At 34.3% G+C, this 14,724-nt stretch overlaps 2 protein-coding genes across 2 annotated transcripts in view; both read right to left on the bottom strand.

The window, feature by feature from the left end:
- Positions 1-1,910, bottom strand: part of LOC128207615 (cytoglobin-1-like) — a 38,480-nt gene extending 36,570 nt beyond the window's left edge. The window contains exon 1 of the mRNA XM_052910654.1: positions 1,729-1,910. Within this exon, the coding sequence (XP_052766614.1) occupies positions 1,729-1,910 (182 nt within the window). The remainder of the gene's footprint in view (positions 1-1,728) is intronic.
- A 679-nt stretch (positions 1,911-2,589) lies between these two features.
- Positions 2,590-14,724, bottom strand: part of LOC128209612 (uncharacterized) — a 29,232-nt gene continuing 17,097 nt past the window's right edge. Inside the window, exons 2-6 of the mRNA XM_052913713.1 lie at positions 9,453-9,635; positions 8,871-9,134; positions 8,469-8,610; positions 6,886-7,000; positions 2,590-4,556 (exon numbers count right to left, since the gene is read on the bottom strand). Coding sequence (XP_052769673.1) covers positions 3,835-4,556; positions 6,886-7,000; positions 8,469-8,610; positions 8,871-9,134; positions 9,453-9,635 — 1,426 coding nt within the window. The 3' untranslated portion in view covers positions 2,590-3,834. The remainder of the gene's footprint in view (positions 4,557-6,885; positions 7,001-8,468; positions 8,611-8,870; positions 9,135-9,452; positions 9,636-14,724) is intronic.

The following is a 14,724-nucleotide window of genomic DNA, read 5'->3' as shown; positions in this document are numbered from 1 at the left end:
ATGTAATAGACGGTTGGAATTCAAAATACTTTTGAAGCCAATACTATATTAGCAAACACACAATTTCTGCAACATGATAATATATTCTTATCATGGTATTTTGCTGCCCAATTTTCCATTCCCTTTTTAGTGTTGAAATACTTGTGGTGAACGAGCTATGCATTTCATTAGATAATATTTAATTATGGCATCATTTGACTGATATCCTCTCTCATGTGCTTTCGGTCTTATTACAAAATCCGATCCTCGGTGCTCGGCCAGCTTCGTAACCTTCATGCATGTTGGAAATAACAAAGGACATGTTTCGTGAAGCTTGTTACCTAAAAGCGGCTATGAAACCCTGATGTAGAGTCAGAGACATTAGCATCACATAGAATTTCTTTTTATGCAGCAAATGTAAATTTATTACTTTCATTGACAGGCATTCCATGTGCTAAGTGATTATTTTAGTGTTGAAATACTTGTGGTGAACGAGCTATGCATTTCATTAGATAATATTTAATTATGGCATCATTTGACTGATATCCTCTCTTAGCAGCGTGAAATTAAACAACGGAATTGTATCACAATCTATCAAGTATAAACGAATATTAACAGAAGCATATATAATTTTTCACGCTATTTATTCATCCCCAACACATCTCCATGCTAAACATAAAAGTGACAATGGGCATTATTATGGTACCTTAGCGAACAGAACCATTTTGCGGATTTCTAAAGCAGACAAATCAATGAACAATAAATAACCGTTAAATGCATTGAACAAACCATTATCAAGAATTTGATTGGTAGGTACTCCCGCTGTTACTAACTAATAATGTGGAGAAAAGTTACCGTCTTCCGGGAGGGACGTTATAGTGACAGTGTTTTACACTTATGGTGCACGTTAACGAACCAGAGTAGCTCTTACCAGGGTAACATACTGTCTGTGCACGAACAAAACCTTGCAAGACTTATACTCTCACTGCTTCCGACCCTAATGGACGCCGATGAACGAACTTTCGGTGATGGCGTAAAAATAAACGTACACCCCAAACTTATAATGCTAATATGGTTATAGAATATCGTTGGGAAACGTCATTGTACTTTGATAATCACTTTGTTTAGTACAACAACCGTTTGTTTGTTTATAACTGTGGTATTATTTGTATTCGAAAAGAAACGAGAATTAGTGTGAAGTATGTTTTCCATTGTCCTTAACAATGAATGATACTAACTAGTTAGAATAAACAAGTAAGACATTTGATTGGATTGTATCGATCATTTGTAATTTATCCAGAAAGCATTGACCATAATATACGGATTTCTATTACAACAGATATTACTTGTGTAAAATAGCGATATCTAAATATCCTTTGACAGTACATTAATGCGAAAATATGCAAGAATATCTTTTAAGCTTAAATGCAACACGATACATTGTTGTTTGGACAGGTGGAAACTTTCAGACACATTGAAGTATCCATTTTCGATGTTTTAGAACTCCTGCATTAAGATGAAAATTAAATTTTTGACAAACTTATGATAAAACTTTCGATCAGATTCGTTTAACTCTTTAACACCACCAACATCGTTTAATATAACTTATACCTTAGATGAATCTATGAAATCGATCACACAAATTATCCTGAAAAAAATGTTCACTCAAGTGCTATTGACACGGTTTACATACATATTAAAAAAAACTTTTTATTTTATTTGTATTTTTTTAAGTATAAGAATTGTTACCTCATAAACAATACGACGCCCACTCTAGCAATATCAAGTCTGATAATGTTCCATGTTTCGCGTATAATTCGTATATGCTCCTCGGTGATTTCCGGCCTGTTTTCCGCGGTCGGCTTTATGTCCAGGAATACAGCGGGATTTTCTTTATAAAAGCATCGTCTATTCGACTGTAAACATCCCATGTTTAGGAATAAAAACCTTAATGTCATAAAAAATAATAGATCTCCGTCAATTTTCTGTATCCAGTGTCTTGACAAAAAGCTTCATGCACTGTTTCAACACCATGCCATTCTTGTGAATGAAACATGTTTTTCTATCTCGATCCCATTAGCGAGTCTTATTCCCTTTCCATGGCATGTATTCGTCAATGAAGGGAAAGGATTGACATAAAACTGAAAAATGCTATCGTGTCCTCATGTAACATTCCCAAATGGAAATGTATTGGCTTATTCACTTGCTTCTCCAGAAACCAAACAGATGCCGTTCAGCCAGTACAATTTTAGAAATCACATTTATACAGCACGCCGCTAAAGTCAAGTCACGTCTGTGCAGTATTTGTCTGACAGCACCTCTAGGCATGTCCGTTTTTCGCTCAACCTAGTCTCCAATATTGGGTCTCCGTCCACTCATTTAGGTGAGCAGCGTTAAGAATGGTCAGAGAGAATTGTTGAAATACTTACCTCGAAACACAACTTTAACGAACTTATGTTGAGTAAATCATAGTTGGCACTCCCGAATGTCTGTATGTATTTACACGTTAATTGTCAAAGCTACGATGTTAGTTGATGCATACACATATAATATGTTAAGTTATTGAAAATAACAACAAGTAACAAGTTACAACTGACATGTTTATTTCGCTCAACACATTATACATGTGAATAGAGGTTGACGTAACATTATATATTTGAATATGAAAATACATAACATACACTTAAAGCATAAAACCAGTCAAAGCAAAATAGATTAATCATGTGCTTTCGGTCTTATTACAAAATCCGATCCTCGGTGCTCGGCCAGCTTCGTAACCTTCATGCATGTTGGAAATAACAAAGGACATGTTTCGTGAAGCTTGTTACCTAAAAGCGGCTATGAAACCCTGATGTAGAGTCAGAGACATTAGCATCACATAGAATTTCTTTTTATGCAGCAAATGTAAATTTATTACTTTCATTGACAGGCATTCCATGTGCTAAGTGATTATTGGAGAATGCAAATAAATCAGTAAAGCTAAACATGACTTATTAGTGAGTGCAGGCGAGTGCGACAAACTGTTCAGTAGCCATAGAAACGAACACGAATTTCATTTGTGAGCATCCGATGTATTCTTTTACATGTATCAATTATCTAAAGGCCGAACATTAAGAGTTTCAAGTTTAGCAGGTTTAAAGATGAGACTGTGTATTCTAAATGATATCAAAATATAGAGGATAATTTTGAGCACCGACGGTAATAGTGTCGAAAGTGGCACTGGAACTATAACTGTCAAGTGCCGCTGCAATGAGTTAAAATGTGGTCAGTTGTTCACGAAATGTGATCAAATTGATGTTTTTTTCATATTTTTAGGTATTCAATTGGAATCACGCGCTTAATTATTGATGACGTCAATCATTCAGGAAATGAAGTCTTCGATATTTTGCCCAGATTATGTACACGCTGACATTTAATTTGGATTTAGACATAGTTTCTGAACAGAGAGTGATTTCAAACCATTTTTAAGTAGTAAGATATCAATTTTGGTCAATTTTATAATCCACCGATAAACATAAAATAAAATAATATTAAGGTTATCTTTAAAGTTACTGCGTGACTAAATGTATGGCATACATGTAAATATAGATGAATTTAATAAACAGAAGAGTTAGAACCATAAAAGACTACAATATATTATTTTACATCTTTAATATATGAATATTTGTATACAAAGAGTTTGTAACTATTGTTCAAGAATAATTGAAAACCCCACATTCTTTCACGAGAAGACCGAAATATCTGCTTATTACACGGACGTGCATGTTTAGTGATCTCTTGCATACGTAGGTAATGGAATATGCATTACTAATTATGTAATATGTATCCAAGTCATAATAAAAGTACTATTTGTTGCTAAAACATAAGAAGTGCCACCAATACACTTCGTAAGACAAACCAGAAACAACACTTTGTCGAGCAGTCGCATCCTGATATTGGATCTGGGGTTTCTTCACAAGCGTTCTCATTCAAAAATCGAGCACACTTTCTGTACGTCATCACGTCGTTCTTCCCAGACAAGGTGATATTGAACCCTAGCACCTGGCCTTTGATAGGGTCGCGGAAAAAATCGGTCGGATACTGGATGGTAAAATTCTCATTTAATACCCTCTCTATGGCATATTCCCAAGGAAGCACCATCTTGAAGGTGAAGGAATCGTTAGACGTTGTAGGGAACAGTTCGCCCTGTAGTTTGTTCATCTCAAGCCAAAGAATTTGTCTTTTGTCGTGCGAGGTGTTCACATGTATTGTAATGTCTGGTAACAACGCATTTCCGTACATCCCAGTAAAATCCTCTATATTGTCGTTTGTTAATATTTCGGGTGGGTCAATGTGAAATGAAAAAGGCTTCCTCCAAGGTGCCGGAAACGTGCAGCCAGTTGTAAGGTTCAGCCAGGGGGCAATATCGAGAGCCAGGTCGGTGACGTAGGACAGAATGGCCTGTAAGCCCTGACTGGATACTGAGGGCAGGCCCGGGCCGTTAACACTCGCGAATACCCCAAACTTCTCATCTGGAAACAGCCACTCTAAGGAAATGTATGAAAAGTAGCCACCGCTGTGAGATACACGCTTGTGTCCTGAAACATTACGTAAATGTTCATTCGCCAATCTACTATAAGCATTTTAATTTTAGCGGCATTTACTCTTGCAATTTTTTTATTGTGCCCATCGATATGAGAACTTTAGAAAATGCATCGGCATTCAATACTATATATTATTATAAGTTACACTAATTTCAGCAACATAGTTATGGTTTATTACAATATTTATCGAAGGGTTCCTAAATGCTGATGATATAAGCAATATCTGGTCTACCCATACCAAGACAATAACAAAATAAATGTGTTCACTGAAACCAGTCAAAACTTGTGTCGCCGAAGGTATTGCTAAATGTAAACAGGATATTACTGTAATGATTCCGGAATCATTAAGTCCGGAGCCCGGAAAATAAACATTTCTGAATAGTATAGTATTTTCAGTTAAAAAGTTAGTTGCGTTTTTTATATTTCTTTTGGGATTTAAACCATGGGAGAACTAATTAAACGTCTCGTTTACATAGTTTAAGAATGAAACAAGTCGACTTCTTTTGCCTTAGTGAGAGTTGTAACGTATTTGACAATTTACGTCTTTCGCCGTTACGGCTATTACTTTTGATGATTTGTGTATTAAATATAAAAATAAAGGTTTTAATATTAAATGCCTTAACTAATCTAGTAAATCATAAATTGATATGAAAGCAGTTATATTCTTAATGGTTCACTATTTTTCTAAAGATTATTAAATCTGACACCACTATGTCCTATAATAAAATTCATATGTAATAGGTTCAACCAAAAGATTTGTTAAAATGGATCATTCCGTTTTGGTCATGTGATGTAAGTTGATATTAAACCAGCGAGAGGCATGGATATAAGCACAAGTTGCGGATCCGTGGTCTTCTGGTAACACATTTGACTGTCAATCAAGGGATCGCAAGTTCGATTCCCTGCCTCACCACTAAAGATACCTGCCGAGAAAACTTTTGCAAAAATACAAATTTATAGAAGGGAAGTAGCCGATGTGTGAAGTTTTATTGAATTTAAAACCGGTTTAGCGTGGGTGAAAATCATTTTCATCATTAATTTCGGCTTCTGGTAAAAATATGTGAACGGAAATGTAACGAATTCCTGCCAATGAAATTATTTCGATTCCTAAATTATTTGATGCAGCCTCTTTAATAAACATGCATTAATTAGTTGTGTTTGCCGCTGAAAAAAATGAAGATAATTAAATAGGTGCCTGTTTAAAGTTTTATGTAGAATACTTCAATGGTGATTTGTTTCTATAAAAAATAATTATATACTATAAACAATAATAATATACAAACCACAGATACATAGAGGAGAGAGACCTGTTACAATAGTTCCCAAAAAAAATACTTGTTTATAATTGCATCCTGTCTAACTTAATTGTTTTTTATATAAAAGAGTAAGTATTGATTTATTATTTTGATGATTCAAACAACCATACTTTCCAGTGAAACTGTGCATGCATACACGTGGTCGTCGTGGGACACCATTTCATTTTATGAATTGGGCCTCTGAAAGGTTTTCTGCATAAACTGTTTTGTGATTTAAATAATTTTGAATGTTATTGGAGTTTGTTGGGTGCTTTTTATCTATGTCAAATCAATCGCCTAATTCAGTTTTGAATATAGCCTCGCAAAAGACAAAGCAATATTTTAAAGACCACGCTTCGTTGTTGAAAATTGGCGTGTTTCAGATGATAGGTGTCTAGTTTATTGATTGGTCGTTGTTTGAATTTTCCGATAAGTTTATATTACGAAGTCCGACAGTTTCAAAATATATCAGATGTTAGTTGGATGATATAATATCTAATTTGTGTTAGCGCATTGTTTTTTGTTTTCATTTGTAATAAGTTTGTTTTATATCACAACAATAGCTAAGTGCAGCTCCAAGAAGACGTTTGTAAATAGAATTACCATGCCCCTGACATACGGTAAGTTTTGTTTATTTCCTTTTTGTTCTACAATTAAGCTTATATAATCTTTTTTAGCATCAACTTATTATTTTGACGTATGATTTGTTGTTGTGGGGTATTCAGTTTTCATCAAAGGGAAGTAACTAGAATTGATGTAAGTATATTAAAAAAATCACTGCAAAAGCTGCAGTTGAATATTATCTTTTCGCTTCAGTTATTTCACTTATAAGCATGTTAGTGATATAAATATATTTCCTTAAATTATCATTAAATAAGGGATACCACGAATAAATAAAGGCAATGGATCAACATGTGATATCGCAAGGCGGGAGCTCGAAAAACGTTAATCTCGTTATGAGAATCGTGGAAAAAAAATAAAATAAACATAGATGATAGAAACCATCTTTGCAATATGTTTTTCCTTGCCTCTGTAATGACCGGTGAACCATGCAAACCCATACCCGTCGCGTTCGTCCGTCACGGGAAACCTCGGTGGCACCAGGTTCAACAGTGTTGTCGACAAAGACAAGTTGATATGTTTCTGAAAAAAGAACACAACGATAATAAGAACAAGCACTACCTAGAACAATACCATATACATATGGAAGATAATGCAAGGATGTTTTCATTGTTGTCTTGCTAAAAATAGAACATTGGGGTATATCTCTAGCATTGTATTGTATGCGATTATTTGCAACGTATATAAAGCAACGTCGTGTATCCATGGTAACGAATGAAAGGAAATGGAATTGGTCAAAAGTGATTATCCTCGAGTATATACAGGAGCCATATCTTATGCATGTTGCAATGTTCTTAGCCAGGTATTGGTATGCTTAGATATAAGTTGTTTCTATATAAGCAAGGAAAGGCGCGCAACAAGGTTTGCAAAGATCCTTGGATATAAAAACAAATTATTAAAAGAAAAAATAGTTCAAGCTTTAATGTGTGTTACTACTGTTCTTCAAATAAACTGAGCGTTTTAATGTGTTCATACATTAATATTTACACCTCAACTTCCATTGCTTAAATGAACTGCCTTTCGGCTTGATGTCAGTATCGGGGATATGAACGCAATTGGATTGGTCAAAGCCCGCAATTCATGCCTTTAAATGATCCTTAATTTAACTCCGTCCAAATTCATCAAGTGTAACGTCTAAAGTCTTTAGTAAAGCCTGTCGATAAACTGTCCGCCGCCATCAGCGGAGGAGCGTTTACGAACAGATCACGTGCATTCAGGTAACTTATGAAGAAGCTTGTTCATGTCCCCGAATTAATATGGTGCATTGGTTTCAATTCATCCGACCAATTGAATCATCGTTTACATTACAATCGCAATAACGGTGCAGTGACATGGAAACATTTTGGTGTTGAAACTGTCTGTTCAATGCCGCTGTTTGTGCGGTAATAATGCAAATATGGCATTATGGCCGTTCTTTGTTTAACTGATTGACGAGCATGTATCGCTTAGTTCATATGCAAACAGAGGTACATGAAACAAAATGTATTTAGTAGTACTGTGTGAATTTGGTGGATATTGGCTGTGTAACCTCTTATCCTTTTTCAACTGACAAAGATAGACAAAATGAATTATTTCCTTCCTTGGTTTTCTATTGAAACAATCACACTGTTTATTCACATTCTTTGTCATGAATATTCCTTGTTTTCCGTTGAGTCAGCTTGCTGACATTTGCATACATCAAGAAATACAATTCGTTTTATTTTACCTTGTTCAATTAAGGACTCCATTGGATAAAAACCAATCAGACAAAACAGAAATTAAGAGAAAAAATACAATGACAGGAATACATTGCATTTAATAAAAACAACGAACGGTCAATTACAAAGCTTATATGTGACAACAGGAAAATCACGTGATCCTTGGGTGAAAAAGTTACGGCGCTAGAATAAAGGATAAAATCGAGTTCAACGGAAAAGTGTACTTGTAGCAGTGATCATCGCAAATCAACGCGGGAGATCACTGACTTTTCGTTCTCCTTGTGTTCTTATACCTGTCTAATGGCGAGTAAATCCTCTTCCCGTAGCAGCGTGACACCTTCAGACGTGGTCCCGTTGTTAAGCATAAAGTCCATCCAGAGCGCCATATCAGGGCCCGTGGCGAACACGCAACCAGCGGGCTCCAGGGGTGCCATTCTGGCAAAGGAAAAACACTATGCAAAGGGCCTTAGGGGCTTCGCATATTTTAATTATTTTAAAAAGGGCTAGCCACCAGAGTGAAGATTCCTTGTGTGTTCTTAGAAAATGAACAAAACATTTTTCCAAAACGGATATATACTTACTTCTATTAATATAAACGTATAATGTTTTTACATAGAAAAGGTGAAAAAATATTCAATTGTTATTAATAATCACTTTAATGGTTTACATATTAGTGAATATTAAACACATCTTACACATAGACGCCCGGGTCACTATTGAAAAATTGTCCATCCTTTAAAATGTACGGATTCGCAACATCCTCTCTGAGTACATCTTCCGGTGCCTTTATGATGCGCGCTGACGTCATGCGAAGAGGCTTGAAGACCCGGATACTCATTAGGTTTTCCCATGTGTCACCGCCCAACACCTCGATCACATGACCCAGTACCATGTACATCATGTTGCTATACAGCATGGTGGTGCGCGGGGTCTGCATCTCCGGGACGTACTTGGTTTTCCTAAAACGAAGCAAATCGAACGTCAGAGAAAATAAAATGACGCGGATAAACCTAACAACAAAGGATCGACAGGTTAGAGATTGAGACTAAAATTTACGACTTATAAAAATATTTACATCATAATGACCGAACAGCTGGTTCGATAGAAGCAGCTACTGACAGACAAAATGTAAACTTATATATTTTTCGCTTACGCTACAGAGAAATCAAGACAACGTTGAATAGTTAAAACAAATGTAAAAATTAACAAACGGGTAAAAGAGAGGGATTACTTCGATACCGATAGTGACAGATGTACGCGGCAACCTGTATACGTACCCTGTTATGAATTTCCGATCGGCCTGGGGTGGGTAACCAGCAATGAAACCATAGTCCGTGATGCTCGAGAGCCCCATGCCATGATCTAGCAGGTCGGCCAAAGTCGCCACTTCCGTCATGGAGGAGTTCATAAAGTTCACGTCAACACCCGGAATGTCCACAAGCCGAGTTTCAAACGTGTAACTGGAAACAGACAAGCCAAACTTTTAATTTTAGGTAACGTAATGTTAGAAATTGACATCAACATGAAATAAGAAGGCACAGTTAAGTTGGGATTGCATGGCGATTTATATCTCTTAAACATATTTTGAAAAAACTTTATTAGCTATGACACAAATGACTGAAATTAAGATGCACTTTTTATTTTGACAAATATTAAGACAATTAAGTATACTAATCTGTATAAGATCACAGGATAAAACGTGTTTTTCTTGGTCGTTTCCATCTGATGATGCCCTATATTACTAAACTCATTTTAGTGGCCTCTGCTGATGGTAATGACTTCGGGCATTCAAGCATGTTCATGGCATCTGTTGTTGGTAATGCCTTCGGGCATTTTAGCATTCACATGGAAACGACCGAAACATGTTGATTCACGCTATTATTACATGATTTATAGATGCAATCGTAATCCTAAATACCAATAATGAATCCTTAAATGGAAATATCTTAATGTAAATAAACAAAAACAATGGAGTTATTTAATATATATATTCTAGTGTTTCTCCTATCATTGCTTGGTCTTGTGAATCTGATGTGACATGCACGGGTATGACATTCTATCATTGGGAACCCTATTGGCACTGCTGAAAGTGAATATAATTATTTCATTATTGTGAAAACCTCTACAGGAAACCAAAAGCTTAACAGCTCTATATGATAACTACCAGTTGACTTTATTATACGTTGAATGAACAGAAATTGAATTATGTTTGTACACCAAATATGAAGACAAAACGCTAGAAAATGGTCTTGATATTAAAATGATATATGAATACTTTTCATGGAAAGTAACATATAGTAACATAAAATCAGCTTTGTCGATAATTTGGATATGTTCACTTAGTTTATATTTCTTACTAAGATGCTCTACCGCCTCATGGACACAAGTTATACACCTTTCCTAAAGAATCGTAGGTGAATGTCAATAAATGTTATAATCTACAGCGCCGACTCGCATACATGGTAGATATAAGGAAGCAATTCATCGCCTTAAATTTGCCATTGACGGTAATCGTTTGCATCATATAATTAATCTAATATGCGACATGCATGATTTATTTTGATGTAAGAAGTAATGCAACAACAACAACAACAACAACAACAACAACAACAACAACAACAACAACAACAACACAGTTGTAGGTGGCAATGTATATAGTACTGAGATATTGTTCGTATAGTAATAGATATTCGGGTGGGCGTTGAAGATTTGTGTTCACCATTTGATATAATTTAGTTTCAAATAGATTGTTAATTCATGCAACACTTGATTATGACAAACCACGGTTATAAGGACATGGATGTCAGTGTATAACTGCTATTGTCAGTGCCGAATCAATTCAGTTCAGTTTATTTAAGTAAACAAAGGCCAAAGGCTCAAAATCTATTCCTCAGACAATTTCTGTAAAACTTTTCATTGACGCCCTTTCTTTGGAATGATAAGGACAAAACTTGGTGAACTTTTTACCAAAGGCTAAAAGGCTAAAAACCTAGCCCCCTCTTTGATATATATATTATTGAACCATTGCTTGGAGGCAGAGTACATTCCTATAACCAGAGCGAAATCCTGATTGTGATTCATCTGTTTAAATATTATTTTCAGCCCATTCTTTACGTTTACACTCGAAAATATATTATACATAGTAAGTGAGATACCACACTAATTTCCAGGAGCATGTGTGGGTCCCGATTGATGTATATGGCATATGATTGTTTGGCCCTATGAATTTGGGAAATCCCTGATACAAATACTCTTTTTAACATTGTCAAAAAGAAAGGCGTAATATTATCGATAATGCTGTATTTATTTTTATAAAACTTCAGATGAAATTCGTCTTTTCCAGAGCTTTTGCCTCCAATTAAATTGCGAATCACGTATTCAGTTTAAGAGTGCGTTATTGTCTCATTAAGAGTATTGGACTCATTATTATCAATATTGATGTCATGAACATCGGTATTTACAGGCATGACTCCGTCATCATATAACATATTACGAAAATGATCATACCACTTACTGGCTTCTATACTGGTATCTATAGACTGTTTCGTTTTTCTCTGTTTAATTTTCTTCCACATAATACATGGATTATTTCGACTATAAATAAGTTTTTGACTATTATGTGTTTGTAATTCAAGCATTTTGCCATCGCGATATTTCTTAAAAGCATTTCTACAGTCCGTAAAATAAAGTCTCGGATCAGACGCCAAGTTTGAAAAACGAAATTTGCGTAAATGCTCATATTTTTGTCTCTTAAAAAACACACACCGCCCATCCAACCATCGAGGCTGCAATGATTGTAAATATTTGGGTGCTAATAGCATCCTTTTCCTCGCCTCATAGTAATAGACGGTTATTTTATCAACCGCCTTAAACGTCTGTTCTTTAAACAGCGTATTACCACGGCCACGGAGAGTCACTATATCTATCGTACCATTTATATTTCTTCACGTTAGATAAATTTATATTTTAAATAATACATTCAAAATTCTCATTTGCTGATAAATAATCAATTTTAATTTTGTATTTAATTGGATAATCATCAGACTGGAGTCGAGCAAGTACTTTAAAGTCAGTTTATTTCTCAAATAACTCCGACGACGCTATTGTGTAGTCTATCACACTAACACCATAATAAGAGACACATGTAAAGTGACCTTCCTTGACACCTGAAAACCTTCCATATAAAATATGCACGTCAAAAATACCCCATAAATTAACTATTGATTTGCCAATGTGATTACCTCGCACATTATCAAAATTACTACGGACAATATCGAAACAACGAAAACGTAATCTACCTCCCCAAAAATATCATTCAAATAATCTAACGGTATATATATTCTTTTGTTCTTGAATTTGAATCTCCGCTCAAAAATAGTAGTGAATTTGGAATTTCAAATTTAAGATCTTTTAAATTTGAAAACATATGAAGAAGAAGAAGAAGAAGAAGAAGAAGAAGAAGAAGAAGAAGAAGAAGAAGAAGAAGAAGAAGAAGAAGAAGAACGATTATTCATCGAAAAAGTATATACAGACGATGTGTTTGAAATAGGTCAATATGACCCATGATCAAACATTTCAACAAAATACTATGCAAATAACACAACGACAAACAGACACATACATGTACATTGCATTTACAAAATGGTTATTTGACTAGTGGCCACTATGGTTTAATTGCCTAACAAATGTGTAATAACTAAGTTACTAGTGAAAATATCACAAAAATAAATAATAGTGGATGTTGACCTAATGCTTCGTTTGATTACTTTTTCTTTTGGCCACATGATATTGTTTACTTCCTGGTATTTAAACAAAACATGTGGATAAACAAAAACAACAAAGGAAGACAATGTTAACAGAGAGCAAAATACACATTAATACATATCGGATATATAAAATAAATTCAATTACCGTATATATATGTGCATTGACAAGTATTGGATATTTCAGTGAAATCTTAAACATACGTCAAATTTAAAGAGAGACGACTCATGATATGACAGTGCACACTGATGAATACTCAGATAAGTTAATAATATGTCAATCCTATAATCATAAACTGTTAACGATACCAACCAGATTTAGATTGCAATTAACAGTTATATAACTATCAATGAATGAAAGTGTATTTGTTTACTTATATCATAAAATATAATCAATGAACTTTTAATTGCATGATACATGGCCTAGATACTTTGTGTAGAATTGTTTTATTTCAGTAAGACCAATATATAACCAGAGTCCTCTGTCTAGTAAAGGTAATGCTTGTTGATAAAACTAGTTATAATAAAGTAGTCAACCGTCTTATTTCAAAAGCTTTATATACATAAACAGCAACATTTCTAATTAAATTAATATTATTTGACTTTAACATACCAATACACTTAAACATACTTGGTCTAGTTGTATAAAATTTATTGAGGTATTGTTTTCGAATTTCATCAAATAACTTGCATTCAAATAGGAAGTGGTACTCGTCCTCTAATTTGTTACATCAATTACATACTCTTTCGTTTCTTAGTATATTAGTCCATCTATCAGTTTCAATATTTAATCTATGTGATGACACTAACAATCTTGTCAGAAGTATGCGATATTTTTTAATATTTACATGATTCAGATAATCACTTAATTCAAAAAATGTAAAAACCTTGTAGAAAGATGCTTTTGTGGAATTTTCTATTCTACCATACCAATTTTGAATAAAAGTGTCATTGACACGTCGTTTAAAAATATTGATATAAGCATTTACATTGCCAGCCCTTTGTGCAAGCCATACCCTATTAAAACCAGAATTGCATAGCATATTCATTAACATTGATACTCAATTAGTAATTCTAGGATTATTTTCAAAATTATGAAGTAATACATTATACATAACTTTAATATACTTTCTGTCTTCACAATTTAAGATCTTAAGCCAGAACTTAACAATATAGGTCAATCTTTGCGTGTACATATCAAGTCTACCTAACTCCCAATATACAAAATCGTTCTGAGTAGACACTTTAACACCCAAGATACTTTTACAAAACATTGTATGAATTCTTTCTATGATCCTGGCTTGTGAGAAACCCCAAACTTCACAGCTGTAAAACAGAATAGGTTTAACTAACTTGTGAAATAAATCAAGGACATGTTCAACTGAAAAATCAGTAAATTTAAACAAAAATCTCTTTAACTTGTAAATTGCTTTTTGAGCTTGACCAGAAAGAGTTTTTTGACATTCTACCCAGGATCCACCAGACGTCAAAACAACTCCAAGATAGCAATATCTTGAGATAATCTCAATTTCAGAGTCACCATAGTAAAAATGAATATTGTCGGATAATCTCCCCCCCCCCCTTTTCTAAATATAACTATTTTTGTTTTATCTTTATTGACAGTTAACTTCCACTTAGAGGAATATTCATATAAAATATTTAAATTATGTTGCATATCTTCGCTAGTTTGAGCAAAACTAACAATATCATCTGCATACAGTAACATAAACAATTTTATCAAAGAAACATCAATGCCTTTTGCTCCCTTTAGAAACAATTCATCTTC

This window comes from Mya arenaria, chromosome 11 (genome assembly GCF_026914265.1).
Source record: "Mya arenaria isolate MELC-2E11 chromosome 11, ASM2691426v1".
Lineage (NCBI taxonomy): Eukaryota > Metazoa > Mollusca > Bivalvia > Myida > Myidae > Mya > Mya arenaria.
The sequence above is the reverse complement of the archived record's forward strand: the minus strand, read 5'-3'. Positions and strand labels throughout refer to the sequence as shown.